The sequence below is a fragment of the Ranitomeya imitator genome, chromosome 1 (assembly GCF_032444005.1).
Source record: "Ranitomeya imitator isolate aRanImi1 chromosome 1, aRanImi1.pri, whole genome shotgun sequence".
NCBI lineage: Eukaryota > Metazoa > Chordata > Amphibia > Anura > Dendrobatidae > Ranitomeya > Ranitomeya imitator.
In genome coordinates this window covers 483,619,539-483,645,623 of record NC_091282.1, presented here as the reverse complement: position 1 = coordinate 483,645,623, position 26,085 = coordinate 483,619,539, and the positions used below count along the sequence as shown (strand labels likewise).

General features: G+C 46.8%; 1 protein-coding gene across 1 annotated transcript; it reads left to right on the top strand.

Annotated features, from left to right (window-relative positions):
- The first annotated feature begins 2,469 nt into the window (after positions 1-2,469).
- LOC138676387 (perilipin-2-like) lies at positions 2,470-25,318 on the top strand. Its single transcript, XM_069765630.1, has 7 exons — positions 2,470-3,027; positions 3,704-3,899; positions 23,115-23,197; positions 23,275-23,527; positions 24,078-24,262; positions 24,486-24,617; positions 24,700-25,318. The coding sequence occupies exons 1-7, from the start codon at positions 3,001-3,003 to the stop codon at positions 25,099-25,101; spliced, it is 1,278 nt and encodes a 425-aa protein (XP_069621731.1). The 5' UTR covers positions 2,470-3,000; the 3' UTR covers positions 25,102-25,318.
- The last annotated feature ends 767 nt before the right edge of the window (positions 25,319-26,085 follow it).

Sequence of the window (26,085 nt, the reverse complement as noted above, 5' to 3'; positions counted from 1 at the left end):
AGGAGGGTAAGTATATTCACCTGTTCCAGCGCTGCGTGCGGCTCCATCTCCCGGGTCCTCTGCTGTGACGTTCACAGTTCAGAGGGCGCGATGATGCGCTTAATGCGCGCCGGCGCCGCCCTCTGACTGAACAGAACGGGACAGACAGGTGAGTATAGCAAGTGCTGGGGGCCTGAGCTGGCGGTGATACCGGCACCTGACCCCCACAGCGCGCCGGTGTCCCCGCCTGCTCAGGCCCCCAGCACTCGGCGCCCAGCGACCATAGGTGAGTATGGCATTTTTTTTTATATATATGGCAGCAGCATATGGGGCATACACTATGGAGCATCTTATGGGGGGCATATAATACAATGGAGCATCTTATGGGGGGCATATAATACAATGGAGCATCTTATGGGGGGCATATAATACAATGGAGCATCTTATGGGGGGCATATAATACAATGGAGCATCTTATGGGGCCATCAACCATAATGGAGCAGTGTACGGGGGCATATATTATGGAGCATCTTATGGGGGCCATAAACCTTTATGGAGTAGTGTACGGGGGCATACACACTGGAGCATCTTATGGGGGCCATCAACCTTTATGGAGCAGTGTACGGGGGGCTTACACTATGGAGCATCTTATGGGGGCCATAAATCTTTATGGAGCAGTGTACGGGGGGCATATACTATGGAGCATCTTATGGGGGCCATCGACCATAATGGAACAGCTTATGGGGCATATGGATGGGAGAAGCAAATTAAAGAATGGTGGCGCAGGATGGGAGCAGCACATGACAGAACGGGGGCGCAGGATGGGAGCAGCACATGACAGAACGGGGGTGCAGGATGGAAGCAGCACATGACAGAACGGGCGCAGGATGGGAGCAGCACATGACAGAACAGGGGCACAGGATGGGAGCAGCACATGACAGAATGGGGGCACAGGATGGGAGCAGCACATGACAGGATGGGGGCGCAGGATGGGAGCAGCAAATGACAGAATGGAGGCGCAGGATGGGTGCAGCACATGTCAGAATGGGGCCGCAGGATGGGAGCAGCACATGTCACAATGGGGGCGCAGGATGGGTGCAGCACATGACAGGATGGGGACGCAGGATGGAGCAGCACATGTCAGAATGGGGGTGCAGGATTGGAGCAGCACATGTCAGAATGGGGGTGCAGGATGGACCAGCTCATGACAGGATGGGGACGCAGGATGGAGCAGCACATACCAGGATGGAGACCATATACCAATATAGATGCTCGCCACCCGGGCGTAGAACGGGTTCAATAGCTAGTAACATATAATGAAGCGAGATGCCCTGATATGAATACACTTTAAAAAGCTACAAAAATTATAACACTGGCACAAAAATGGGCATCAAAGTGGGCACCGAAGGGCATTAATCAAAGGGTTAAATGCCTTTGGGCCACTGATATCACACTGCAGACATATAGATCAGGGAACCCCACATCAAGACCAGGTCTCTACGGCCTGGCCCAAATGGATTCTGGGCATCAGAACTGGCATCAAAATGGGCAGTCGATTTTGGCCATTTGAATAAGTAACTGGTGCTTTTAAGGAGTTAAATGACTTTAGGCCACTGATCTATGTATTCTTAGTGTGAGATCAGTGGCCCAAAGTCATTTAACTCCTTAAAAGCACCAGTTACTTATTCAAATGGCCAAAATCGACTGCCCATTTTGATGCCAGTTCTGATGCCCAGAATCCATTTGGGCCAGGCCGTAGAGACCTGGACTTGATGTGGGGTTCCCTGATCTATATGTCTGCAGTCTGATATCAGTGGCCCAAAGGCATTTAACCCTTTAATGCCCTTCGGTGCCCACTTTGATGCCCATTTTTGTGCCAATTTTGTACATTTTTTTAGCTGTTTTTAAGTGTATTTATATCAGGGCATGTTGCTGCATTGTATGTTATTATTGTGATTATTATTTTTTGTTGTTAAACCTATAAAAACTGAAAAGAAAAAATTGCCGAAAAAGAAACTGATGAATAAGAAACCAACTTCAGCCTGGTTGGGCTGGGGGGATTCCTAAGTCTGCAGTCACACTGCGATTGCAGACTTATCGATTTGGGCCAGACAACCCCTTTAAGACCATCATACACATTAGGCTGACGTTGGCTGAACCCGCCAATACTGAAGAGCTCGGGCGACAGTCCTATGTGTATGGGGAGTCTCTACCGATAGATGAGGCTGGTACGGGTGTTATCCATGGCTACTGTATTACTATGGGCCCCAGCACTGACAGGCAGGTAGTCGCTGACGGCTGTTCTGTCCGGCACCGGATCGGTCAGCGACTGCTGGAGACTCAGCTGCTGCAGTCACAGGGATCTTCCGAGCTGCTCTGTGACGGGGCGCGATGGACGGCTCTACAGCAACTGACGGCCTGTTACCGCTTACAACCATCACAAGGGGATAAAATCCTCCCAGACATCCCCTTTAAGGACTGCGCACATCTGCTTTGGGCCTGCAGATGCCTCTGGGCTCCGGCACATAAGACGCCTCAGGCACATCTGCTTTCTCCTAGAGAAGCCAGGAGCTCGGCACAGTGCGCACTCCTGTGTGTGTCAGGAGAGAAAGGAGCGACCACCCCAGTGCGGCCGACAGCCATGGACCCTGTGTGGGGAGAAGGGAGAGATTACACCGGCAGCCACTGTGCGGAGCAATAACCGCCATATGTACACGTGACCTCAGCCCATACACGGCCCTGCTCACCGCTCTCACCACACAGCTGCAATACCGCGTGTGACCGCTGCACGGCGCGACCAGTCAGGAGGAGAGCACACTGCGTGACGTCACCAGTCAGCTGAGAGCAGGAGCCTCCCCGGAGACAGGTGGGCGTGGTTACCGCCTATAAGAGCGGAGGCGCCCGAGCAGCAGACAGTCCTCCATTTCTCCTCCGTGCAGAGCGCACATTTGGCAGCAGGGGGCGGTGTCTTCCCTTTGGTGGTGACTGTGCTTTGGTTTTTGTAGGGTTTCACTTGGCAACATGGCTGAGACGGTGCAGCAGCAACAGGTAACAACTCCTTGTGTTATGTAGTGGGGGATAGTGATGTGCAGTGATGCTGGGGAGCCGCTGTCATTACGGTGTATATAGGTGTGGAGGGAGATGCAATCCTCCCCTGCTGCTACCTGTGTGGTGGGAATGCACCCTCCCCTGCTGCCATGTGGGTGTTACTGGTCATGGAGGGAGACCCCTGACTTCCTAGTGAGATCTCTGTATTTTCTGATCCCATCACCATTAGTCCTGCAGTTAGATGTCTAATTCCAGGGTTGTGCTGTAGGGTCACCACTATGGTATCACCATGAGCCCCCACTGTGTACATGACCCGTGTGCCCCCTTGTCCTGTGGGAGATGCCCACTCATGCAGGATACTGGCACCCAGGGGTGGTGCTCTCCCATATGAGGGTGCATGGTCCCAGGATCTGCTGTGGCTTCAGGCTGGGCCTGGTCCAGTTCTCAGCACTTTCCTGTGTCCTCAGTGCGGATTCTGCCCATGACTGATCTGTAGCTCAGTGTTGGATCTGTAATGGGGCTCTATAGGGGTAAGTGAGCCGTCCACTACCTCTGTATGTAGCTGGTGGTCCTTGTATGCTCTTTATGGAGGTCTTACTGTGAGAATTAGACCTCAGTATTATAATTGGTACATTATTATTTTTGTCCAACTCTTCCATGTTTCTCTCTTCCTTAGAATGTGGTGGTAAGGCTGATAAACCTCCCACTGGTGAGCTCCACCTATGACCTGGTGTCCTCTGCCTACGTGACCACTAAAGACCACCATCCCTACCTGAAGTCTGTATGTGACGCTGCAGAGAAGAGTGTGAGGAGCATCACGTCTGTGGCCATCACCGGGGCCATGCCGATCCTGCAGAAACTAGAGCCTCAAAGTAGGTTTATCATCTTGTGTGGAACACTCTCGTCTGTATTTGTGGGGATTTTACTGTATTGGGCTAAATCTCTGCTGATTAGTTTTTTGTCTAGTTCTCGAGGCTGATTTCCTGCACATTGAACTTTAGTGTGATCTGTCCTAAATGGGCAGAGATCAGGGAAGGACAGATGGTTACAGAACTGTTAGGCTAAGTTCAGACGTCTGTTAACCATACTCTATGTTGAAATCAAAACTTGTATCAATTTTAATCAGATGGTATTCACATGTCCTTGCAAAACACTTTCTTGCGTCCGATTTTCGCGTTTTTGCGTGCGTTTGGCAGCGTTTTTCGTTGCGTCGCCGACGCAGCGGCGCACAACGCTAGTCTGAACGTAGCCTAAATACACTTTCCATTTATGTGAGTGAGGCCTTAAATGCACAGGGGTCTAACTGACTGCTCAGTAAAGTGAATGTGTTACATTATGCTGCTATCAGAGGAGGTAAGGGAAAGAACCAAAGGGCTCATACTCATCTGCAAGAAATACAGGTGAGTGCAATTAAAATAAAACAGATTGCACTCTGACCAATGTTAACCTGTGTGTATGCATGCACGCGATAAAAAGTGATATGGTTCTCCTATTAACTAATAACCAGCAAAGGTTAGGCACACAGCTATGGGCGAAGATTAATAGGCTAGCAATTGGACGAGGCTGAAGTTGGTTTCTTATTCGGCAATTTTTTCTTTTCTGTTTTTTATAGGTTTAACAACAAAAAATAATCATTTCAATAATAAAAGACAATGCAGCGAGGAGCCCTGATGTGAATACACTTAAAAACTGCAACAAAAACAATAAAACTGGCACAAAAATGGGCATCAAAGTGGGCACCAAAGAGCGCTGAAGAAAGGGTTAAATGCCTTTGGGCCACTGATCTAACACTGCAGACATATAGAACAGGGCACCCCACATCCAAACCAGTTATTTCCAGCCTGGCCCAAATGGGTTCTGGGCATCAGAACTGGCATCAAAGTAGGCAGACAGTCTATTTTTTGCCATTTGAATAAGTAACTGATGTTTTTAAGGGGTTAAATGCCTTTGGGCCACTGATCTGACACTTAAAATACACAGATAGTGATGCCTGTTGTGAATTCTGTGATCAAGCTCCCTCCTGTGGTCACGAGTGGTACTGCAGCTTCTGAGTTTCCTTCCTCAGGTGATGAGGTTAAGTCGTTAGGTGCTGCTCTATTTAACTCCACCTAGTGCTTTGATCCTGGCCTCCAGTCAATGTTCTAGTATTGGTCTTGCTTCCTCCTGGATCGTTCCTGTGGCCTGTCTGCTCAGCATAAGCTAAGTTCTGCTTGTGTTACTTTTGTTGCTATATTTTCTGTCCAGCTTGCTTTTTTGGTCTTGCTTGCTGGAAGCTCTGAGATGCAGAGGGAGCACCTCCGTACCGTTAGTCGGTGCGGAGGGTCTTTTTGCCCCTCTGCGTGGTTGTTTGTAGGGTTTTGTGTTGACCGCAAAGCTATCTTTCCTATCCTCGGTCTATTCAGTTAGTTGGGCCTCACTTTGCTAAATCTATTTCATCTCTGTGTTTGTATTTTCATCTTAACTCAGTCATTATATGTGGGGGGCTGCCTTTTCCTTTGGGGAATTTCTCTGAGGCAAGGTAGGCTTTATTTTTCTATCTTCAGGACTAGCTAGTTTCTCAGGCTGTGCCGAGTTGCATAGGAAGCGTTAGGCGCAATCCATGGCTGCCTCTAGTGTGGTTTGATAGGTTTAGGGATTGCGGTCAGCAGAGTTTCCACGTCTCAGAGCTCGTCCTATGTTTTGTGGTTTTTGTCAGGTCACTTGTGTGCTCTGAACTTGAAGGTCCATTGTGGTTCTGAATTGCCTATTCATAACAGATGCCATGCATCAAACCAAGGTCCCTCCAGCCTGGCCCAAATGGGTTCTGGGCACCAGAACTGGCATCAAAGTGGGCAAACAGCCCATTTTCACAGATTTGAATAAGTAACTGATGTTTTTAAGGGGTTAAATGCCTTTGGTCTACTGATCTGACACTTAAAATACAGAGATATTGATGCCCTGCATCAAACCCATGTCCCTACAGCCTGGCCTAAATGCGTTTTGGGCACCAGAACTGGCATCAAAGTGGGCAAACGGCCCTTTTTCAGATTTGAATAACTAACTTATGTTTTGAAGGGGTTAAATGCCTTTGAGCCACTGATACCACAGTGCATATGTCAGGAAATAGGAAGAAGTCCTGATTACTTCAATTACACATACAGCGCTCTGAGCTGCAATTTCCTCTGCCAGCACAAGGCTGGAATTCTAAGCCACTCTTTCTCCCTCCTCCCACTATACAGCCGTAATGTAAGACGAGTGTCAGGATTCCCTGACCACTGCCACCAATTTGTCACGATTCACACCGTGACCGTCACAGATCGGTGTGACTTTAGACCAACAGACGGCTATTACATGTGCAGGGGGGCTTATCTTAGTTAACCCTCCACTCCACAATGTGATGAAACACACACAAGGCTATTGACCTCTTAGTTTACAGCAGGGGCTTATTCTAGGTATCCCACTGCTCTTCAATATACCACAAACTGCAGGGATTTATGTATATCCCGCTTACAGTTCCACTTAACATTTGCAGCTCTCTGGCACCCCCCCTTACTCTCAGGTCAGATTAGGTACTGCACCCTGGGTAATTAGTCGCCAGACAGGCTGCCTGCTATGTACTGGCTATTGGGCACGCTGCAGCGACGCGATAAACTACTCCCACTCAGGCAGAAACTATAATTATCAACGCCGCAGTCGCTACAACGCCACCCAACTACCCAGTACAAAACGTATGCTGCCACCAGCTTCGATTAAATGGGTCCGAAGCTAACCCAACACAGCATAATTCCCTTCGGGAGACTTGGGGTACGGTTTAGGACAGGATGAACGAACTAGTATTAAATAATATACCCCATCAAAAGTTTCAAGCAGTGTTTATATAAAAAGATGTTACAAATGAGACAATTGCAAATATGTACAGGGTAATTATAAAAAAAAAAAAACAAGGATTACATGAGAATAACACATGTGTTCAAAGCATTGCAGGCAACCAGGCTAGTGGAGGTTCCATCTGTCCCAATGCATGAGATACAGCTCTTCAGATCAGACTCACATGTCCTTCCAGCAGCAGACTGACTTCTGGGATCTGGGCAGACAGCTCAGCTTGGTGACATCACCAACAGGGCTGGCTATCCCAGACCCTCCTACCTTTTCAGTCTAACTAAACTTTAAACTATTTTCTCTAATTTCTATAACTTCGCTACAAAACATGTCATAGTCATAACAAACCCAGCATTCATCTCGGATTAACGTGAGCATTCTAATGAGATCAAATATGTCCTATCTGTGATACATATTTACAGAGAAATCCCTACTTCTTTACCAGATGGAGTTAGAAGCCCGTGTTTCGAGGGATGGGTAGATCCACCGAGGGAGATTAAGAATATATATTTTCGTGTTCTTAACGTAAACGTTTTGCATAATATCTTACAAAAACAAAACAAAGAACTTTCATGGATTCTGGAAATTTCTAATCCAGTTATAGCTAGAGAAGAGTTGGAGCCTTCCAAAGCAATCGTAAATTCCTTTCTTCAATAAAACTCCCCCAGTACACTGGCAAGGCAGCTCCTGGCTGAGCCTCAAGGGAAGGGGGGGCTTTTTAGCCCACAGCCTGCTAGCAAGAGAAACTACTTGTATGAGATTTCATACCATATCGTGACAACGAGCCTGCCAGGTTCATTGAAGAATTTATATGGCCCTGTGCTGCTGTCACGATAATGCCCAAAAAATGTCATGTTGTGAGTGTAGTTTCAGAAGGACATGGCTAACCACACACACTCACAATTCAGCTGCAACCCCTTGCTCTCCCACCCCCTCCACCCCCCTCAGCTTCACTGTTAAAGGCTGAACTGGATGGACAAATGTCTTTTTTCGGCCTTACTAACTATGTTACTATGTTACTCCTACCTGAAACAAAGCCTATGTTGGAGACTGGGCAACCTGATACTAATGATGGGCAGGGTGTGGTTTTAAACTGCAGGTGACCAATCCTGCAAAGCCACCCGTTGTCCCTCCCCCTCTCACTCAGGAATGCCTTTGTCTGAGACCTTGGAATAATGTAAAGAACTATCCGATCAGTGCATATCATTAACCAGCCCTTTAGTGATGTCACAAGCTCAGAAGTCAGTCACCGCTGTGCTTTCCGGCCGGCGCTCAGTCAGTGCGGGAAGCTAACGGCGAGGGGCGTGACAGACAGCGGAATGTGAGTATGTAGTGTTTTTTTTACTTTTACAATGGTAACCAGGGAAAATATTGGGTTACTAAGCGTGGCCCTGTTGCCATTATAAAAGTTAAAAAAAAAAAAAAAACACTACATACTCACATTCCGCTGTCTGTCACGCCCCTCGCTTCCCGCACTGACTGAGCGCCAGCCGGAAAGCACAGCGGTGACTGACTTCTGAGCTTGTGACATCACTAAAGGGCTGGTTAATGATATGCACTGATCGGATAGTTCTTTACATTATTCCAAGGTCTCAGACAAAGGCATTCCTGAGAGAGGGGAGGGACAACGGGTGGCTTTGCTGGATTGGTCACCTGCAGTTTAAAACCACACCCTGCCTGCCATTAGTATCAGGTTGCCCAGTCTCTCATAGGCTTTGTTTCAGGTAGGAGTGAAGCTGAGGGGGGAGGGGGGGGGGGGAAGAGCAAGGGGTTGCAGCTGCATTGTGAGTGTGTGTGTGGTTAGCCATGTCCTTCTGAAACTATACTCACAACATGACAATTTTTGGCATTATCGTGACAGCAGCACAGGGCTATATAAATTCTTCAATGAACCTGGCAGGCTCGTCTTACATTACGGCTGTATAGTGGGAGGAGGGAGAAAGAGTGGCTTAGAATTCCAGCCTTCTGTGGGCAGGCAGAGGAAATTGCAGCTCAGAGCGCTGTATGTGTAATTGAAGTAATCAGGACTTCTTCCTATTTCCTGACATATGCATTGTGGTATCAGTGGCCCAAAGGCATTTAACCCCTTCAAAACATCAGTTAGTTATTCAAATCTGTGAAAAAGGGCTGTTTGCCCATTTTGATGCCAGTTCTGGTGCCCAGAACCCATTTGGGCCAGGCTGGAGGGACCTGGGTTTGATGCAGGGCATCGCTCTGTGTATTTTAAGTGTCAGATCAGTGGCCCAAAGGCATTTAACCCCTTAAAAGCATCAGTTACTTAGTCAAATGGAAAGAATTGACTGTCTGCCCACTTTGATGCCAGTTCTGGTACCCAGAACCCATTTGGGCCAGGCTGGAAATAACTGGTTTTGATGTGGGGCGCCCTGTTCTATATGTCTGCAGTGTTAGATCAGTGGCCCAAAGGCATTTAACCCTTTCTTCAGCGCTCTTTGGTGCCCACTTTGATGCCCATTTTTGTGCCGTTTTTAAGTGTATTCACATCAGGGCTCCTCGCTGCATTGTCTTTTATTATTGTGATGATTATTTTTTGTTAAACCTATAAAAAACAGAAAAGAAAAAATTGCCGAATAAGAAACCAACTTCAGCCTCGTAGCAATGGGCCATGGATATTGGCCCCTTCCCAGACTTTAAAAAAAAAAATCAGTTCTCAGCTGCCTCAGTAATGGCATGTCCGTAAGATGTATCAACTCTGGTACTGAGCCTCACTGTTTTGTGTGTTTTTTTTTTTTTTTTTTTTTTTTTTTTTCTTGCGTTGGCAAGTGGGGTGTTGAGTATTTGGGTTGATATCAGTCTCCCTACTTGCAAAGCCTTTGGTGGTTATTCCTAACTAGATGGTGGCCTGATTCTAACGCATTGGGTGTCCTAAAATCTTCATAAATAAACTACATATATTCTAGAATACAATGAATTTGGCTGGCTGGGCATGACCAATTAGCGAAGCGTGGTTCAAAGCCTGTGGCAATTCATGGCCGGAGTGCGCCTGTCACTGATTGTTCGCGACAGCCCATGCCGTATATAGCAATGTGGGCACCATATTTCTGTTAAAAAAAAAAAATCGTTATATACTCGCCCCCGGATCCAGCCCAGGCCTTTCCTGCTCCTCGTGCGCAGCTCCGGCCCGAAGCGGCAATAACACGTGGTGATGTAGCGGTCTTGGGAGACCGCTTCGTCGTCTCCAGTCATTGCCGCAATGCGTTCTGGGGACCAGAGCGGAAAAGGCCTGGGCTGGATCCGGGGGCAGTCGGAGGGTGAGTATATCAATTTTTTTTAAATTGTTTATTTTTAACATGTTTTTACTATTGATCCTGCATAGGCGCAACATCAATAGTAAAAAAAGTTGGTCACACAGGGTTAATGGCAGCATTAACTGACTGCCTTACACCACGTTATGCCACGGTGTAAGGCAGTCCGATTAACCCCTTCACGACCCTGCCTATTTTGACCTTAATGACCTGGCCATTTTTTGTAATTCTGACCAGTGTCCTTCTATGAGGTAATAACTCAAGAACGCTTCAACAAATCCTAGCGGTTCTGAGAATGTTTTTTCGTGACATATTGGGCTTCATGTTAGTGGTAAATTTAGGTCGCTAATTTTTGTGTTTTTGTGAAAAATGGAAATTTGGATAAAATTTTGACAATTTTCAAATTGAGTTTTTATTCTGTTAAACGAGAGTTGTGACACAAAATAGTCAATAAATAAGATTACCCACATGTCTACTTTCCATCAGCACAATTTTGGAACCAAATTTTTTTTTTTTTTTTTTTTGCTAGGAAGTTATAAGGGTTAAAATTTGACCAGAGATTTCTCATTTTTACAGCAAAATTTACAAAACCCTTTTTTTTAGGGACCACCTCACATTTGAAGTCATTTTGAGGGGTCTATATGGCTGAAAATACCCAAAATTTACACCATTCTAAAAACTGCACCCCTCAAGGTGCTCAAAACCACATTCAAGAAGTTTATTAACCCTTCAGGTGCTTCACAGCAGCAGAATCAACATGGAAGGAAAAAATGAACATTTAACTTTTTAGTCACAAAAATGATGTTTTAGCAACAATCTTTTTATTTTCCCAAGGGTAAAAACAGAAACTGGACACCAAAAGTTATTGTACAATTTGTCCCGAGTACACCGATACCCCATATGTGGATGGGGGGGGGGGAACCACTGTTTGGGCGCACGACAGGGCTCGGAAGGGGAGGAGCGCCATTTGACTTTTTGAATGAAAAATTGGCTCCAATCTTTAGCGGACACCATGTCGCGTTTGGAGAGCCCCCATGTGCCTAAACATTGGAGCTCCCCCACAAGTGACCCCACTTTGGAAACTAGACCCCCCCCCAATGAGCTTATCTAGATGCATAGTGAGCACGTTGAACCCCCAGGTGCTTCACGAATTGATCGGTAAAAATGAAAGTACTTTTTTTTTTTTTTTCACAATTTCTTTTAGCCTCAACTTTTTCATTTTCACATGGGTAGCAGGATAAAATGGATCCTAAAATGTGTTGGGCAATTTCTCCTGAGTACACCGATGCCTCATATGTGGTCACAAACCACTGTTTGTGCACACGGCAAGGCTCGGAAGGGAAGGAGCGCCATTTGACTTTTTGAATGAAAAATTAGCTCCAATCGTTAGCTGACACCATGTCGCGTTTGGAGAGCCCCTGTTTGCCTAAACATTGGAGCTTCCCCACATGTGACCCCCCCCCAGTGTTGAAACTAGACCTCCCAAAGAACTAATCTAGATGTGCGGTGACCACTTTAAACCCTCAAGTGTTTCACAGAATTTTATAACGCAGAGCCGTGAAAATAAAAAAAATCATGTTTCTTTCCTCAAAATGATGTTTTAGCAACCAATTTTTTATTTTCACAAGGGTAACAGGAGAAATTGGACCCCAATAATTGTTGCCCAGTTTGTCCTGAGTATGCTGGTACCCCATATGTGGGCGTAAACCACTGTTTGGGCGCATGTCGGGGCTCAGAAGGGAGGGAGCACCATTTGACTTTTTGAATGCAAGATTGACTGGAATCAATGGTGGCGCCATGTTGCGTTTGGAAACCCCTCAATTCTAACTCCACCACTAACCCTAACACACCCCCTAACCCTAATCCCAACTCTAGCCATAACCCTAATCCCAACCCTAACCACAACACACCCCTAACCACAGCCTAATCTTAATCCTAATTCCAACCCTAACCCTATGTGCCCACGTTGCGGATTCGTGTGAGATTTTTCCGCACTATTTTTGAAAAATCTGCAGGTAAAAGGCACTGCATTTTACCTGCGGATTTCCAGTGTTTTTTTTTTGTGCGGATTTCACCTGCGGATTCCTATTAAGGAACAGGTGTAAAACGCTGCGGAATCCGCACAAAGAATTGACATGCTGCGTAAAATACAACACAGCGTTTCCGTGCTGTATTTTTCCCGTCTCCCATGACAGCACACATGAGAGAGGGATCCGCCCAGTCGGGACAGGAAACCTACTGAAATAAAAGGGCGGTACCTCTCCCTCGCTTCAGTTGGGTTTCCTGTCCTGATGGGAACCCTTGTGCTGAATCACGGCAGTACTTTTTTTTTTTTTTTTTTTTTTTTTTTTTTTTTTTGTTGATTGAAGATCCACTTACCCACTCTCATCCCGGCACTTGAAGCGCAGGCAGGACGCCTGTATGTCGGCCTTCGGGATGCTGGTAGCGCCGTCCGCAGATCCTTCGGGCGCTCGCGGGCGTCGGTCCAGCGCAGTCCGGATCTCTGGAGCCATTCCGCGGCTGCCACGCCGCTCTCCCCCTCTGCTGGGCGACTTCCGGGTGCGCAGCTGGCGTTCAGCGCAGAGCACGCTGGGAACGGGCGTGCCTGCGTGACGTCACAGAGATGCGCTGGATCCAAGATGGCGGCGCCTATGGATTCAGAACGCCGGTAATCTAAACTTTCCGGCGGTATTCTGGAGGGGGAGAGGAGCGATATTGGTACCGGAAGAGGCGGGGAAAGACCCCTTATTAAGGGGGTGGCCACACAAGATCGCTGCTCGTTTCCATACAATCCAGATATGGAGCAGCAGCTATCACAGCAGCAGCAAGAGCCCTTGTCAGGCGATACGCCTGCCCACCATCATGCTAAGAAAGACAGCCGCTCAGGTGGAAAGGGCAGCGGTCGTCGGACGTCTCACGACTCTTCAGCATCCAGGAGGAATGTTCCCCGTGCTCCCAGTCCGCCTCGGAATCCGGTACCCTTTTATGGTCAGCGGGTGGTGAGTGATCTACGTGAATGTCACCCTGGTGGTAATGGGCTACATTTTCTGTTTACTTGGCAGGCGCCGAGGAAGGCTAGCTCCAAGGCAAAGAATAAGGAATGTGCCCTCTGTAGAGTTCCATTGTCAGTCCAGTGGCAGAAAAGTCTGTGTGCAGATTGCATTCAAAAGACTATCCAGGAAGAGACCCCTGACTTTGCCTCTAGTCTTAGAGCAATAATCAGAACCGAAGTGCAGGACTCTGTTAAAGCAGCCCTTAAGAAAAAGGGTAGTAAGCACCCTGAACCAGTTTCAGCTTCTGAAGTATCTCCTTCTGAGGAGGAATATCAAGAGGAACCTTTATCTCCCTGCTCCTCTTCTCTAAATCCTTGGGCTCCTCTTCTGATAGTGATGTGGGGGGCCGTCCGTGCTTTCTTACTGAGAACACGGACAAGCTAGTAAAAGCTGTTAGAGCTTCAATGGGCCTCAAAGATGAGAAAGCGGCCAAGTCCCTGGAGGACATAATGTTTGGGGGTTTAGAGGAAAAGAGGAAGCGCACCTTTCCAGTGAATTCCAGAATAAAGGCCCTTATAGAAAGAGTGGAGGAAGCCAGAATAATCGGGTAATCTTCCCTCAGCTTCTAAAAGACGTTACCCCCTTTGAGGACAAAGATTCAGAGACTTGGGATAAGGTTCCGAAAATTGATGGTGCGGTCGCTAGATCGTCTAAAAAGTTGTCCCTTCCCTTAGAAGACTCTGGGGTATTAAGGGATCCCTTAGATAAAGCGGATGGGTTCCTAAGACACACCTGGGAAGCAACCGCAGGAGGCTTGAAACCAGCAATTGCAGGGACCTGTGTCTCTCGCTCCCTTATCGTCTGGCTGCAGCAGATAGAGGAGCAACTAAAGTCTAAAGCCCCGAGAGATAAAATTCTAACGAATGTAACTTTGGCTAAAGGTGCAGCTGCCTTCGTAGCAGATTCCTCAGCAGACTCCGTAAGGCTGGCAGCTAGGGCTGCAAGTTTATCCAATGCGGCTAGACGTGCTCTCTGGTTGAAGGGGTGCCCGGGTGATCTACCTTCAAAAAATAGACTTTGTTCTATACCATGTGACGGCCATTTCCTCTTCGGTCAAAAGTTGGAAGACATTTTAGAAAAAGCAGGAGACAGGAAAAAGGGGTTTCCTCGTTTTCCTGTGGACTTTAGAAGGCCTTATTTTCGGAGGGGCAAATTTAATAGAGGCCGCCCCCCGGGAGATAGAAGAAATTGGGACTCCAGAGACAGGAAGGGATCTGGATATATGTTTAAAGGTCCCTCAACATCCGCAAAAAAGCCCTCCCAATGACGCCAGGCCAGAGGTGGGGGGAAGGCTTTCATCTTTTTTCCCAGCCTGGGTAGACATCTCCCCCAGCCATTGGACTCTAAAAGTCATCGAACATGGCCTAAAAATAGATTTTGTTTTTCCACCGCGACAAACTTTTGTTTTAACGCCCCAAAGAAAAACCCCGGAGGAACAGCTAGCCTTGGAGACAGAAGTACTGGAGCTCGGGTCAAAACGGGTTCTAGTGGAGGTCCCGGGGGAAGAGCAGGGAAAAGGTTTTTACTCCCCTCCTTCTTTTTTTTTTTTTTTTTTTTTTTTTTTTTTTTTTGGTACAAAAACCGGACGGGTCTTTGAGAACCATTGTCAATTTAAAAAATCTAAATCGGTCAGTAGTAAACTGCTCCTTCAAAATGGAGTCGGTAAATACGGCAAAACTCTTGTTCCCAAATTGCATCATGGCAGCCATAGACCTAAAGGACGCCTGTTACCACGTCCCAATTCATCAAGACTACCAAAAATTCCTAAGAGTGGCGGTTTATGTCCAAGGTTGTCTCAGGCACTATCAATAGGCCGAATGGTAGAGCAGCATATCAATAGCACCGAGAATTTTTACAAAGCTGATGTCAGAGGTCATGTCCTTCCTCAGCTCTCAGAATGTAGTTATTGTTCCGTATCTGGACGACTTCCTTATTATAGGGAACTCGGCACCACATTGCCTGACACAAATAAAAGAAGTCATAGCGACGCTAGAGCGGTTGGGGTGGAAAATAAATCTTGCCAAGTCAAGGTTGACGCCGGAGCTAGTGCAATCTTTTCTGGGCTTAGTTCTGGACTCCAGGCGTCAGCTTTGTCTTCTACCAGAAAACAAGCTGGTCAAAATTCAAAATCTTGTAGAGTTGGCAATTCATCACCCCGTAATGACGTTGAGAAAGGCAATGTCCCTGTTGGGTTCTCTGACGTCCTGTATACCCGCAGTAAGATGGGCTCAGTTCCATCTGAGACAGTTACAATGGGAGGTCCTGTCAGCGCAGAGGTGGTTAAAAGGGCATTTAGAGGGGAAACTACGCCTTTCGTTAGAGGTAACAAGTTCCCTAAATGGTGGACCGTGAGATCATTTGACATCAGGGGTCCAGTGGATAACTCCGATAGATCAGATCATCACCACATATGCAAGCGGTTCAGGATGGGGAGCTCATTTGGGGACACTCTCTCAGTTCAGGGATCCTGGTCCCAATTGGAATCTCAACAAGCATCAAACCTAAGAGTTATGGGCTGTAGAGAGAGCCGTAAAACATTTCCTTCCCATCCTTCAGGGCCATCATACCAGAGTGATGTCAGACAATCACGCAGTAGTTGCATATATCAATCACCAAGGGGTCACGAGATCCCCTTCCCTGATGAAGTCAGCATCTGTCCTCTACAACTAGCGGAGCGCCACCTACTATCCCTCTCGGCTCTCCACATAAAGGGAGTCGCGAATACGAGAGCAGACTACCTAAGTCGCAAGACACTGAAACAAGGAGAGTGGTCTTTGAATCCCCAGGTGTTTCAACAAATGGTGCAGGCCTGGGGCTTACCTGTGATAGATTTATTTGCCACCCTAGACAACAGGAAAGTAGAGGGCTTCTGTTCATTAAACCCAAGAGCAAAACCTTTCGCGGTAGATGCTCTCCAAATACAATGGAATTTCAGTCTCGCGTATGTTTCCACCAATAGCGATGATTCCGACAGTAGTAAGAAAAATCAGAATGGAGCAGGCGAGAGTAATTTTGATTGCTCCATTTTGGCCAAAAAGACCTTGGTTCTCCCTGAGATAAATGTCAGTGACCGATCCATGGATTCTGCCAGAAATTCCGGACCTGCTTACTCAGGGTCCTGTTGTGAATTCTGTGGCAGAGCTCCCTCCTGTGGTCACAAGTGGTACTTCGGCTGGTTCTCTCTGTGAGCTTCTGTTGGTGGAGGGAAGTGGTACTGCGGCTTCTGAGTTTCCTCCCTCAGGTGATCTGGTGAGGTCGTTAGGTGCTTCTCTACTTGACTCCACCTAATGCTTTGATCCTGGCTTCCTGTCAATGTTCCAGTGTTGGACTTGCTTTTCCCTGGATCATTCCTGTGGCCTGCTGCTCTGCATAGCTAAGTTCTTCTTTGCTATTTGTTTGCTATTTTTTTTTTCTGTCCAGCTTGTCTAATTTGTTGCTGGAAGCTCTGGGACGCAAAGGGTGTACCTCCGTGCTGTTAGTTCGGTACGGAGGGTCTTTTTGCCCCCTTTGCATGGTTGTTTGTAGGGTTTTGTGTAGACCGCAAAGTTACCTTTTCTATCCTCGATCTGTTAAAGTCGGGCCTCACTTTGCTGAATCTATTTCATCTCTACGTTTGTCTTTTCATCTTAACTCAGTCATTATATGTGGGGGGCTGCCTTTTCCTTTGGGGTATTTCTCTGAGGCAAGGTAGGCTTATTCTCTATCTTCAGGCTAGTTAGTTTCCCAGGCTGTGCCGAGTTGCCTAGGCAGAGTTAGGCGCAATCCACGGCTGCCTCTAGTGTTTGGAGAGGATTAGGGATTGCGGTCTGCAGAGTTCCCACGTCTCAGAGCTCGTTCTATGATTTTGGGTTATTGTCAGATCACTGTGTGTGCTCTGACCGCTATGTCCATTGTAGTACTGAATTGCCTTTCATAACAAGGTCCAATATGCCACTCTCAAGTGAAGGGCTTCCATCTTGCAGCCTGGAATTTGAGAGGGCATTACTGAGTAGGCAGGGGTTTTCACCAGGGTTAGTCTCAACCCTGTTGAAAAGTAGAAAATCAGTTACATCAAGGATATACGGCAGAACATGGAAAAAGTTTCTAGATTTTTCGGGGCAACCTTTAGGGGACAAGGCTCCTGTGGGTACTATTTTAGAATTTTTACAGGCAGGGTTGCAGTTGGGATTAGCAACTAATACGCTCAAGGTACAAGTGTCGGCATTAGGAGCCTTGTATAACTGTAATCTGGCCTCCAATAGATGGGTGTCCCGCTTTATTAAATCGTGTAGTAGGTCTAGACCAGTGGTAATTCAGAGGGTTCCTCCATGGGATTTAAATCTGGTGTTAGAAGCTCTGACTAGTGTTCCGTTTGAACCCTTGCAGGAGTTATCAATTAAAATACTTACACTTAAGACAGTACTTCTGGTAGCGTTGACATCAGCCCGTAGGGTGAGTGACTTGCAAGCCCTGTCCATCTCCCCTCCTTACACACAGATATTTGATGACAGAGTAGTGCTCAGACCGGATCCGGCATATCTGCCGAAAGTAGTTCTTAAATTCCATAGGAGTCAAGAAATTGTGTTGCCCTCTTTCTGTGATAATCCCAAGAACCCAGGGGAAGAGAAATTTCATACGCTTGACATAAGGGCTATTTTGCAGTATATATCTCTGACTAGTCAGTGGAGGAAGGATCAATCCCTATTTATAGCTTTCCAGGGGAGCTGGAAGGGATATGGGGTATCCAAGGGTACTATTGCTAGGTGGATTAGGGAGGCCATTTCCTTATCCTATGCTTCTCGTGGTGCCCCGATCCCTGAAGGCATCAAGGCTCACTCCACCAGAGCCGTGGCTACTTCCTGGGCAGAAAAAGCAGAGGTATCGATTGATCAAATTTGTAAGGCCGCTACCTGGTCCTCAGTCTACCTTCTTTAGACACTACCGACTAGATCTATCCTCCTCAACTGACCTTACCTTTGGTAGAAGGGTGCTGCAAGCGGTGGTCCCTCCCTAAGGTGTTTCCTTCTCCAAAAGTCTCATGTGTGCTGTCATGGGAGACGGGAAAACACCAAGGTTACTTACTGGTAGCCGGTTTTTCCGGAGCCCATGACAGCACCTGTATACTCCCTCCCTTTTTTTTCACCCTTTGGTGTGCACTTTTAGTTGGGTGTTTTTGTTATTATAATGTGGTGGTGGTTTACCATGTGTACTAACCAAGGAGGCCTCTCATGCTCTGAAAACCCACTGAAGCGAGGGAGAGGTACCGCCCTTTTATTTCAGTAGGTTTCTTGTCCCGACTGGGCGGATCCCTCTCTCATGTGTGCTGTCATGGGCTCCGGAAAAACCGGCTACCAGTAAGTAACCTTGGTGTTTCCGCACCATGGGCACAGCGGATTTGGTTTTCCATAGGTTTACATGGTACTGTAAACCTGATGGGAAAACTGCTACGAATCCGCAGCGGATTGGCCGCAGCCAAATCCGCTGCAGATCTGCAGCCAAATCCGCACCGTGTGCACATAGCCTAATTCTAGCCGTAACCCTAAGGCCAGGTTCACACTGCGCTAGCAGCAGCCCGTTCAGCACATACGCTAACAGGCTGCTGCTAGCGCAAGTGCTGACGTTTGCACATGCGCCCGCCATTTTGGAAGATGGCGGTGCCCATCGAACACACAGACGGACACCAGGAGGGACCCAGGTCGGTAAGTATGCGGGGGGGGGGGGGTATGATCGGACAGCGGGGGGGCGGACAGGAGACCGGAGGGGAGCTAAATGACAGGATGGAGGACCGGAGGGGAGGCGATCAGTGGCGGTGTCAGATCACAATCTCCAGCCATGGCTGATGCTATTGCAGCATCGGCCATGGCTGGATTGTAATATTTCACCAATTTTCATTGGTGAAATATTACTATTGCTCTGATTTGAAAGTGAAACGTCACTTTCAACAGCCAATCAGAGCGATCGTAGCCACGGGGGGCAAAGCCACACCCCCCCCCCAGGCTAAAGTACAACTCCCCCTGTCCCTGCAGGCCGGGTGAAGTTAGTTAACCCTTTCACCCAGCCTGCAAGAGCCCAATCTGGCCATGACGCATATGCTGCGTCACAGGTCGGAATGGCACAGGTTTTCATGACTCATACAGTGCGTCAAAGGTCGGGAAGGGGTTAATGCTATGTGGGTACTGACTGGGGGGGGGGGGAGTAGGGAGGGGGCACTGACTGCAGGGGAGGAGGGAGCAGCCAATTTGTTGCTGGACTGTACCCATCGCTGATTGGTCTCAGGCACAGGATTTCCGTGTCAGACGGAAGTGACCCTTAAGGTACTGTCACACTAGACGATATCGCTAGCGATCCGTGACGTTGCAGCGTCCTCGCTAGCGATATCGTCCAGTGTGACAGGCAGCAGCGATCAGGCCCCTGCTGGGAGATCGCTGGTCGGGGAAGAAAGTCCAGAACTTTATTTCGTCGCTGGACTCCCCGCAGACATCGCTGAATCAGCGTGTGTGACTCCGATTCAGCGATGTCTTCACTGGTAACCAGGGTAAACATCGGGTAACTAAGCGCAGGGCCGCGCTTAGTAACCCGCTGTTTACCCTGGTTACCAGCGTAAAAAAACAAACAGTACATACTTACATTCAGCTGTCTGTCCCTTGCCGTCTGGTTCCTGCCTTGACTGCTGGCCATAAAGTGAAAGCAGAGCACAGCCACAGCGGTGAGTCACCGCTGTGTGACTCACCGCTGTGCTGTGCTTTCACTTTCACTTTGCGGCCAGCAGTCAGTGCAGGAACCAGACGGCAAGGGACAGACAGCTGAATGTAAGTATGTACTGTTTGTTTTTTTACGCTGGTAACCAGGGTAAACATCGGGTTACTAAGCGCGGCCCTGCGCTTAGTTACCCGATGTTTTCCCTGGTTACCGGGGACCTCGGGATCGTTGGTCGCTGGAGAGCTGTCTGTGTGACAGCTCTCCAGCGACCAAACAGCGACGCTGCAGCGATCCGGATCGTTGTCGGTATCGCTGCAGCGTCGCTAAGTGTGACGGTACCTTTAGACAATTATATATAGATAGGAGGATCCTTGCAAATCTTCAGTTAATTATTTATTAAACCTTCACAGTAAGCTACAAATGCAAAGCTCTGATTTATATGCTCACATCTAACATTGCAGAATACTTCCTTGGTTAACTGTTTAAATTACATAATCACCCTATGGAAAAGCTATCTTAAAATCGCCTTGTGTTCGCATGACTCGTCCCACTGCTCAGGATCAATATCAGACCTGTTTTTGTTAAGGAGAGTAATCCTTATCACTCACTTTCTGGGTGCAGCAGTTGTGATCAGTGTTTACTTTTTTTTTTTTTTCCCCCTTTGACACAACAGTAAAAACTCAACTGTGAAAGGGACCCAGTCACCCTTTTTAAACATAATGTTTTGAGAAATTTTTCAGTTATGTCCTCAGGAAATTAAAAATCTTACAATATGAATAATCACCATCACAATATTAATGGGGATCTAGATCTGTTTGGAACAGTATGTGTGAAAATATTTATACTAAAGCTGCCCAATGTGAGAGCACCCCAATGTGAGGGCACCGATCATGTCTCTAGATTGAATCTATATAGAAGCCAATCTTTGCCGTTCTCAAAATGCTAGGCTGGAGCCGTTAATCCATGGAGCCCATATTTTTTTTTTTTTTTTAAATCTGAAGATGGCCTCCTTCGTATAGATTTATTAAAATAAAAATTCAGACTTAATACAAAATTAATTGTTTCTCTTGATAACCAATGTTGGGCTGTCTCTTTCCTGGCCATGTATAACATGCATGCTACTTCTATTTTGTCATGTTCATCGGTGCTCATATCTTCTATATATCCCAGTACTAGTGATGAGCGAGTGTACTCATTGCTCGGGTGGTCTCCGAGTATTTGTTACTGCTCAGAGATTTTGTTTTCCTCGCTGCAGCTGCATAATTTACGGTTACTAGACAGCTTGATTACATGTAGGAATTCCCAGGCAACCCCCACATGTACTCAGGCTGGCTAATGGCTGTAAATCGTGCAGCTACGTCAACAAAAACTAAATCTCCGAGCACTTTAAAATACTCGGAGACCACCCGAGTATGCTCAGGAAAACCCACACAAGTATACTCACTCATCACTACCCACCAGTGATGCAGACTAATGGTTAGGGATCTGTATCCACTAATTATGTTCTATTGATCTATTACATCCCTCCAGAAAGTTTCCAAATCAGAGCATGTCCACATCACATGAAGCATGGTGGCTGGGGATGTTTTACATCTAGCACATGGAGTCTGGTTGAAGCCCTATATTGTGGAGAAATTGGGGGTGTTCTACATGACTGGTGTAGACAGTACCTGTAAGTGGGAGAATCTATGGGACTTAATCAAAGAGAACTGTAGAACTCTTTCCAGTATTTCAGACCACAACCCCTCTTCAATATTGCTTATCATGCCCTCCCACTTTTCTTTTGACCGTATGGGGTGTTTGTTAATACAAGGTCCAACAGATATCTGAAGTAATGAGATTAGTCCCCCAGAGTTGAGCTGGCAATCCTCTATTGCATCATTTTGAGGCACTGTTATGTAGGATGAGACCCTCTGCCTGATATCCATGTCGTAACTGAAGATTCTTCTAAAATTCCATGTTTGGCAGTCCATACTCATTCTGTATTTGAGAACTGAGTGACTCTCCCACTAAAACATGTGCAGATCTTTCTACTCCTTTTTAGACTACAATTTTTAAAACCTTCCAAAGTGTTTGCTAGTTTACCTCTCAGTGTATATTGCCAGTAGCTACTAATCTGTGCTGGGGGTGAGGTTGGACCAGAAGACATCCAGGCTGCTATGTCTGTAGTGATGTCCTGCTGATAAAATACCTGTTAAACAGTACACAGACTAATCGGTGACCTATTACTGAAATCTCTCTGCCACTACCTCATGCTACCCTCAAATTGCATATCAAAAGCCTGCTGACAATTAACTTCATTTTGCAGCCTGATGTATAGTGCAACCAAAGATTAAAGTTACCGTCACACATCGATATCGTTGCTTTTTGTGATGTAGCAACGATATCGTTAACAAAATCGTTATGCGTGACAGCGACCAACGATCAGGCCCCTGCTGGGAGATCATTGGGGAAAGTCCAGTACCTTATTTTGTCGCTGAATCGGCGTGTGCGATGCCAATTCAGTGATGTCTTCACTGGTAACCAGGGTAAACATCGGGTTACTAAGCGCAGGGCCGCACTTAGTAACCCAATGTTTACCCTGGTTACCATTGTAAAAGTAAAAAACACTACATACTTACATTCCTGTCACGTTCCTCAGCGTCGGCTTCCCTGCGTCCCCCCAGTGTCAGCGCCGGCCGTAAAGCAGAGCACAGCAGTGACGTCACCGCTCTGCTTTCTGGCCAGCGCTTACACAGTACAGGGAAGCTGATGCTGGGGGATGCGACAGGAATGTAACTATGTAGTTTTTTTTTTTTGTTTTTTTTTTTCACAATGGTAACCAGGGTAAACATCAGGTTACTAAGCACGGCCCTGCGCTCAGTAACCCAATGGTTACCCGGGGACTTCGGGATCGTTGGTCGCTGGAGAGCTGTCTGTGTGACTGCTCTCCAGCGACCAAACAGCGACGCTGCAGCGATCGGCATCGTTGTCTAGATCGCTGCAGCATCGCTTAATGTGACGGTACCTTAACTGAAATGCCCTCAATGGGGAGAAAATAAGCCCTAACTAAATGGCTTTCCTTTCTAACACAAAATCCAAGACCTCTTAAATATAACTTCTCCACTCTGGCCATGACACCCAGGCTTTTAGGTAATTGCCTACTTCCTATATCACCAGTCCTAGTATTACTCAGGTCTCTGCTGCCTTCTGTACACAGATGACTATTGCATCAATGTCCCTTTCTTCCCCTCAGTTTCTGTGGCAAACAGTATGGCCTGTGTTGGGCTGGACAAGATTGAGGAGAAGTTGCCTATTCTGCATCAGCCTCCTGGGAAGGTAAGCTGCTAAAATGATGGCGGCCCTTACATTTCACTTCAGGTTACATTACACAAGTGCCATCTTCTATATCTTAGGTTGTGGCTAATGCCTCAGAAGCCGTTGTTGGTGCCAGAGATGCTGTAGTCCATAGTATCACAGGAGTAGTGGATAAAACAAAGGGAGCTGTGCAGGATGGTGTGGAGATGACTAGGGCTGTTGTACATGGCAGCATTAACACTGTCCTGGGAAGCAGTGTTGTGAAGGTCATGAGCAACCATGTGGATTCTGCACTAACAAGGTCTGAATCTCTAATGGAACACTACCTGCCACCAACACATGAGGAGCTGGGTAAGCCAAAACCTACCAGGCCTGCCAACTTGTTTGCACAAGGGATATTGACTTGAGGCAGTCAAAATACTAGCTTGTCTGGGTTTCTCTACAGAAGTTCTCCCATCCAAGGTTTTATCCTTCATATGTTGGCCATGATATTTTAAATAGCACTGTGTACTTGAGCTACTCACTTTGACTTTCTTCCCAGTTAAGTCTCCTTTTATCTCTATCTTGTAGTAATGCAAGTCTTTCTCTGCAGTCCTCCCTCTAACTCCTGATCCAGCTGCTTTGCTCTTTCTCCTACCAGGGACTTTCAGTGAGGAGACTTCTTGGTTCTCCATAGACTAGCTGAAGCCTTCTACGCTCTGTTTCTTGATCGCATGATGTCATAGAACTAATGGAAAAATTAGCTGGGTAGATGGCAAAATGAGCAATTGCAATTACACAGCACTACATAATAGGATTGCAATATAATAAAAGGATAAACTTTGCTGGGAGTGCTTCTTTAAGAACCTTCCCTGTTGTCCTTATGTAAAATATATGGGCATAACTTCCTTCTTTATTATAGCTAATGAAGCAACTAAAACAGAAGGCTTTGAGGTGTCCCAACATGAGCCTGGTTACTACATGCGCCTGGGGTTGCTCTCTACTAAGGTCTGCAAGCGTTCTTATCAACAGGCTTTGATCCAGATCAAGGATGCAAAATGCAGGAGTCAAAAGGCCATTGCCCAGCTCCAGAGCACTGTCAGCCTGGTTAGTAAATGTACTTGTAACCCTAAACATCTGTCATGGCCTTCTTGAGTCTCATGAATGCAGCTTCCCTTTAATGTTGACTGACATGGAGTACCATTCAAACAAACATGACTGCTCTTGGCAGTAGCTCTAATAGGGGCATAAATGATAGAGGTATTTCATACGCTCGCACCTTCCTCATCATCCAGTCTTCCATGAACCCAAATGTATTCCTTTCTTTAAGCTTGATTATGCAAGAAAAAACCTGTATGATGCAAGTCTGAAGATCCATGATGCCCAGGAGAACATGTACAACAAGTGGGTGGAGTGGACAAGAGGCAGAGAAGATGCTGGTGTGGACACTGAGGGTGCAGAGGTAACAACATTCCTCCTAAAACAAGACTTGTGCTAGACGTCACTTGTATATTAAAATATAACCTGTCAACTTCCATTTACAGAAAATTGAATCCCACGTACTGACTATTGCCCAAAATTTCACTCGGCACCTGCAGACTACATGTTTGTCTCTGGTCTCCAGCGTACGAGGTCTTCCACAGAATATTCAGACCAAGGTTCATAGTGTTGGGGCCATGGGTGCAGATGTCTACCAAAACTTCCACTCTGCCTCTTCCTTCAGAGAAATGTCCTTTGTGACGGTTAAAAGGCTGGCAGACACAAGAATAAAGTTCACAAGAATAAAGGCTAGTATGGATGATGTGCTGACCTACATCATAAACAAAACTACACTAAATTGGCTGGTTGGTGGTTTTTACCCTCAACTGGCTAGTAGCCAACATGAGGAGCAAGAAGCCGATGTGGGGATTCCATTAAAGAGGAGTAAAACTTCAAGCTTCCATTGAGACACATGATTACATGAATGAATGCCATATTGATCTGAGGGCCAGTAACTGGCAATAGACCTTGTGAAAGGAGTTGTCTCTAACACTGGACTTTGTCTTGCTCCTGGATGTTTCTGCTCCTCATCACAAATCTGGTATCACTAATGTATAGCCCCCCCACTGCATCCACGATGTTGTGCACTTTTGTACTAATAAAATGCTGTCTTGTCAGACATGTAATATCTGGTTTTGACTTGTATTCATTGAGGTGTGACGACAGGATTTCCTCCGTGCTCATGAGATGGCTAGCCTTAGTCCGTGGCCAGTACTACCTAGTAGCTTTGTATGCTCCAAGGGCCTCTGGAAGGTTGTTGGTGGCTATATTACAAAATACCATCTGAATGGGAAATCTTGATGAGCTTCTGGAAGCTTGGGCTTCATTTATGAAGGACTCCTCCTTGGATATTTACACTTTCATCTAAACTGTAATACAACATTATGGTGCTGAAGCGCCCAAATACAACACTTGAGTCTGCACTGATGTTCAGAAGTAGGGGTGTCACTCCTTGTCACCAAGGGCCACATCAGGTGGACATGTACACTTGACAGATGAACATCTGGCACAAAGTACCCTATAAAACTGTTAAAACTAATTAACCCTTTTCAGTGATAAAAGCTCAAATATTATGTGGCATCGCAGTAATCGTACTGACCCAGAGAATTGTCATCTCTTCACTTACACTACTCAAGGAATGCCGTGAAGAAATTCTCAGGTCCTCCATTCCCCCCCCCCCCCCCCGGCAGCGCCACGGAGATGGGATCTGCCCTTCAGGGACAGGAAAGCTACAGAATTAAAGGGCAGTACCTCTCCCCTGCATCGGTTGGTTTCCTGTGCCTGAACAGGGAGCCATGTCAGTACCTGTGCAATAGGTCACGCCTTCCTACACATTCTACAAGGACATCATGTTCGGTTATTCTCAGACAATCGTGTGGGGGTCGCCTACT

Coding starts and splice junctions, on each gene's coding strand:
- LOC138676387 (XM_069765630.1), top strand. CDS start 3,001: ATGGCTGAGACGGTGCAGCAGCAACAG. Junction 3,028..3,703: donor AGACGGTGCAGCAGCAACAG/GTAACAACTCCT, acceptor TCTCTTCCTTAG/AATGTGGTGGTAAGGCTGAT. Junction 3,900..23,114: donor GCAGAAACTAGAGCCTCAAA/GTAGGTTTATCA, acceptor TCTTCCCCTCAG/TTTCTGTGGCAAACAGTATG.